Source organism: Manacus vitellinus, unplaced genomic scaffold (assembly GCF_001715985.3).
Source record: "Manacus vitellinus isolate BGI_N305 unplaced genomic scaffold, ASM171598v3 scaffold_3_pilon, whole genome shotgun sequence".
Classification (NCBI taxonomy): domain Eukaryota; kingdom Metazoa; phylum Chordata; class Aves; order Passeriformes; family Pipridae; genus Manacus; species Manacus vitellinus.
The window spans coordinates 21,967,753-21,972,827 of record NW_021940535.1 but is presented as its reverse complement, the minus strand read 5'-3'; the positions used below and the strand labels follow the sequence as shown (position 1 = coordinate 21,972,827).

At 46.3% G+C, this 5,075-nt stretch overlaps 1 protein-coding gene across 1 annotated transcript; it reads right to left on the bottom strand.

The window, feature by feature from the left end:
- Positions 1 to 750: 750 nt before the first annotated feature.
- HOXA10 (homeobox A10) lies at positions 751 to 4,447 on the bottom strand. Its single transcript, XM_008920404.4, has 2 exons — positions 3,613 to 4,447; positions 751 to 2,247 (listed from the first exon to the last, which is right to left on the bottom strand). Exons 1-2 carry the CDS (start codon positions 4,430 to 4,432, stop codon positions 1,973 to 1,975), a joined length of 1,095 nt encoding a protein of 364 aa, XP_008918652.3. The 5' UTR covers positions 4,433 to 4,447; the 3' UTR covers positions 751 to 1,972.
- Positions 4,448 to 5,075: the final 628 nt, after the last annotated feature.

The window sequence follows — 5,075 nt, the reverse complement described above, 5'->3', positions numbered from 1 at the left end:
AAAAAAAAAAAAAGCCCGTGCACGACAATGTTACATCATGAAAAGCTAACGGCTCCCAAGAAGCCCGGGTTCAAAGTCTGTCCCCCCCTCCTCCCGGCGTACATATACCCTTGCAAGGAAGCATTAGCTGTCGCTTTTCTTCCAGCCTTCCTTTTGCCTTCCCATTGTGCAAGACTTTGTGCAAGCTAAACATGCATTGAGGAAGGGAGGATGCAAAAAAAAAAAAAAAAAAAGGCAGCTGGGTGAAATAAGTTCTTCCACATGCAACCAGGTAGGGAATAGCCTTGTTTGGAGGGGCCCACTGGCAGGGAGACAAGACCTGGGTCCCCCCCTCCCCATGAGCTCACCTTTACGATTTCTTCTCAGCCCTGAGATAAAGCTAGCATTTTGTCAGCCTCTTCTGGAGTTAAAGATCTCCGCACACTTGTAGGTGTTCGATTAAAAAAAAAAATCGTTTCCCTTCCCTCAAGAAATAGCAATTTGCTTCCTCAGTCTATGCAGCTCCTCAGTCAACTGAAACCACTCGTTCAAGACAGCAACAATCCAGATATACTAGCAAGTCATAAAACTGAACAAAAGCCGACAAACCTTAGAGCACCATCGCTATATGGCCCAGACAAATTACGACCGTCTAGGTAATATTTAAATAGATTCCTAAAGTAATTGCAGGGGGTTTAGGCAACTATTCCTGTTGTAAAAGTTCTCGAAGACATAAAGTAGAACCTGAGGATAAACAGTCACAAAAAGAGGTAAAATTAAAAGGATTCATTCCACGTTTTTTTATTCTTCTATGAGAACATAAACATCGTCTTTTTCACGCACAGCAGCATTACAATATTAATTTATTCCGATTTAAGGTAAGAACTAGATATAGCTAGAACTAACATTTATAATAACAATATAATGCATTTGCTTAAAACAGTATCGGCATTTTAATAATAATAGACATTTATCCATATCTGTATTTATAGCTTTTCCCCTTCTTTCTTTTTTTCTCTTTTTAAATTTTTTTTTCACCCATATGTTTGACCCTTTAATGCATATAACTTCACAGTATAAAGGAAGACACGTTCTCCCTTGCAATCTCAGACTCTGGCTCAGAAAGTCCATCTCATGTTCAGGATATGTACTTTTCAGTGAAATTAGTGAGGAAAAAAGTGACTATTTCTTTCTCAAGGGGGAATTTCTGTGTGCTTGTCATGCGTTACCAATGGTAACATTATATATAGACACAAAAAAATAACTAATTCCACATATTTAAGCAAAACTACATTACGTAAATATCTACAACCAGCAAGAGAAATTCAGAGGTAAGAGTAATAATTTAGTCCATGAGCAAAACGAACTCTTTTATACCTTTAAAGAGAAGAGACTTCATTTTCCTGGCCAATTTTAAAGCTGTAATAATGACTTTTAAGGTAAAGCAAAAAAAAAAAAATTCTCTTAACACCCGTTCCCATGAAACCCTTTTAAAGCATGCCTGCATTTCATTATTTTAAGTCCTGCTTTTCGAAGAAAAAAGGGGGAGGGGGAGAAAAGGAAAGGAGAGGAGGGAACCCAATATATAGAAATATGGCAAGGCTTAAATTCTTCATTGTGCAGCTACATATAGTCCAAGTTGCAGCACTTATATTTTAAAAGAATGTACCTTTAACCAAGCTTGTTTAGTTTTCAAAGAGACATATACAGGAAAACCTATTTGCAGCTTCTGAAATCGTATTTCTATGTTTGAAAGCCTGGAGGAACAAATCGGCCCGGAAGAAGGCTGAAGGAAGAGGGGAGGTTCACGCACGGCATTTTGTTCTTTAGTGTGGCCTTAGTCTACCCACCCCCTCACCCCCCAAAGTAGCTCTTAAGAGGTTAAGGACGTATTGAGAGTGTCTAAAATCGTTAATCCATACAGGTGCGGATGACTACAGCCTAGGAAAATGATACTGGCTCTTTAAACCATAAAGACGTGTTTATGGATTCATCAAGAGAAATTAAAGTTGGCTGTGAGCTCCCGAATCCTATTCTCTCTGTTCATTTTCTTCAGTTTCATTCTGCGATTCTGAAACCAGATTTTAACTTGTCTGTCTGTGAGGTGGACTGTGCGGCTGATCTCTAGGCGACGCTCACGAGTCAGGTACATATTGAATAGAAACTCCTTTTCCAGCTCGAGAGTTTGATGCTTGGTATAGGGGCATCGTTTCTTTCTGCCACTTTTTGCCGTGAGCCAGTTTGCTGCATTTTCTCCTTTTGAATTGCCTAGTTTTGAGAAAGTAAAAAATGGACGTTACTATCGAGTCAGAGGCAAGGAGCTATGGGGAAGAGGATAGAAGGAGCATCCATGTGGGCTTGTTCCGCCAGCTGCGGAGAGTTGGAATGTGGGGTATCCTTGTGGGAACCAAGAACTTCGAAGTGGTTTCCCAAAGGCGCTGGATCTACCTTGGTAAAAACTGACACTGTTCAAAAAACTCCTCTCCTGGTGTGTAGTTCAACCCCGACATCCCAAAACAGGCTTCTATTCTCTCCTTGTTAGCCGCTCAGAGCCCACTGTTACCGGGGGGCAGCTTGGTGAACGACCTGTAGGCTGATTTCCAACTCCACCCCTGCCACCTGCTTCCAAAAAACCAAAGCCTGTGGATGCGAACTTTTTAAGTGTGCTATGGAGGCGGAAAACAAGGTGAACTGGGGAGCCGAAGCCTCCCTGCCTTTCGGCCCTGCCTTTCCAGAATGCTTCACCGCGGCCCTCTCTTTTCCTTAGCATTTCAGAGAAGAAAAAAATACAATAATAATAATAATAATATAAACATCAAACATCAAAGATGTTCCCCACTGGCTGGGAAAGAGGTAACACCAATCCCTTGGTGGCTTAGAGTTAGTGGTTTGGGGTTGGCTCTCTAGTAGTTTTTCTCTTTCTTTCATTTTTTTTTTTAAATATTATTTTCCAACCGTGCACTTGAAAGGAATAACAGGGCGTCTGAAAAGCGAATGGAGAGAAGCTCCTGAAAAGTCTGCCGCCCGGGGAAGGGGAGTTATTTTTTGCCATGGGGACCCGAAAGGGAAATAAATGAGGAAATGTATAAATAACAGCTCTGTTATCTAGTGTAGACGCTGAAGGATATTCGCGGTTGCATTCATCAGTCTAATTTGATAGCAGCTCAGAGATGGCACATTTCAGCGCGGCTGTTATTTCGAAAAGCATTCTGGATCGTAAAATATAACTTACCGTGTTAATAGGTTTATTTATTGGCACTGCCTATTGCTTATTTTGGATGCTTCACAAACATCTCTGTTATCTGGTAGGCACCTTCACAACACAGGGGAAAAAGTGATCTTGTTATTTTATATGTTTAAGCAGCATGCAGGCTAAAGTTGCCCATTGCGGAGGCTCTAAGGATTTTAAACTACAGGACGGACATTAATTTTTACGGCAACCCCATGCCCGAATATTACAAAGTTCAGAAGGTCAGCCTGAGCAGCGCTTCTTGGCAGCCCCGCGGGGCAGCTGGGATCCTCCTTTCGCATCGCGATGCCACTATGATCCTCAACAGTTTTTGTTTTTTTTTCCTTTCTTTTTTCTTGCTTTTTAAATCATCACTACCGCCATTACCATCATCATTCGCTTACCTACGGGCTCTTTCTCGGGAGAAGCTTTGCTGCTCTCTGACGGAGCTGGAGAGAGCTCCTCTGCGGTGGAAGATGAAGCCTGAGTCTCGTCCTCCCTCTGGGAGACGCACGCCAAGGGGCTGGGGGAGCGTTCCTCGTCCTCTTTCCTCCCCGCGTCTGGGACAGGAGGCAAAGATGGAGGTGTCTGGAAGCGGCCGGGGGGCTGCGGAGGGAAGGGGGCAGCCCCGGCCGGCCCCGCGCCGTAGTTCTTGGAAGTGCCATAAGCCTGGGAGAGGCGGAAGTAGCCCGGGACGGGAACCCCGCCGCCGCTGCTGGCCGGGCTGACCTCGGCACTCAGCCGGGGGAAGGGAGCGAGGTCTGTGGCGCCCGAGCCCTTGGGGCATTTCTCTGAGTCATAGAGGCAGTAGGAGCTCTCCTCCTTAATGCTTGGAGCGAAGGAGCACGAGGTGGCCTGCTGGCTCTCTGGTTCTTCCATGCGACAGGACCGGGGGGGGTCTAGCCACACTTCCATCCCTGACACGTAGGAGTGCGAGCTGGGGACCATGCTTTGAGAAGTACCTTCATTGCGTTTGCTCAGAACGGGGAAAAGTCCGCAGCTTTGCAGCCCGTAGGACAGATCGGACGCCTGTGGCAGGTAGATACCACTGTTGGGATAGTAGCCGCCTCCGCCTCCGCCTCCGCCTCCTGCTCCCGCCGCTTCCCCTCTGCCCGAGCTGATCAGGGAGTCTACCAAAAAAGAGTTTGCAGCCGGGCTCTCGGAGCATGACATTGTTGTGGAATAATTTGGCGAAGGGAGCAGATAGCCCTTTCTGGCTGACATTTCTTGTGCAAAACATGCTGAATATGATGAGAGATACCCCCGCGCCACGGCAGGCTGCTGCAGCCAATGGAAGCCCGGGCCTCCCCAGCAACCCCTCCCCGTCTGGTTTCGTATGCACAGAGCTGCTCTCAGGTCGACCTCTGAATTTGGAAGATAGATGTATATTAATGTGTAATATGGATTTCCATACGCACAGGCGCGCGCACTTCGACCACATGGGCGAGCGTGTGCGCCCAGGCGGGAGCCGCGCTCCCGGGAAGGGGAAGGAGCGGGCTGTGCTGGTACTGGCTCCAAGTTTTGCTCCCCTCTTATCACACTCACCGCTATAAAATAGCCCGGCGGTCCTGATGTTTATTATACCTAGGCTGAAGCGGTGTCCAGATGAAGCTTTTACTATCGCTCCTCTTTCCCCGCGGTTGGGCTTTCCTGCAACAACGCCTGCTCACCTCCCTGCACAGCCTATGTGTCTCACGAAATTAATAAAACCGCGGCTCGCCCGGTGTTTTATGCCCAGGCTCTGCTCATTTTATTTGATTGTCTCGTTTTTTTAAGAAATAAAAGACGTGTTATTGTTTATCACGGATCATTGGAAACCGTAAAGGGGCCTGGTGCCTCCCGCGTTAAACTCCCGAGGAAGGGGGTT

Excerpts from the sequence above, each read along its gene's own strand:
- HOXA10 (XM_008920404.4), bottom strand. The coding sequence starts at position 4,432 with ATGTCAGCCAGAAAGGGCTATCTGCTCCCTTCGCCAAATTATTCCACA. Across the intron at positions 2,248-3,612 it reads TCCCGAGAAAGAGCCCGTAG|GCAATTCAAAAGGAGAAAAT; the intron begins GTAAGCGAATGA and ends TCTCAAAACTAG.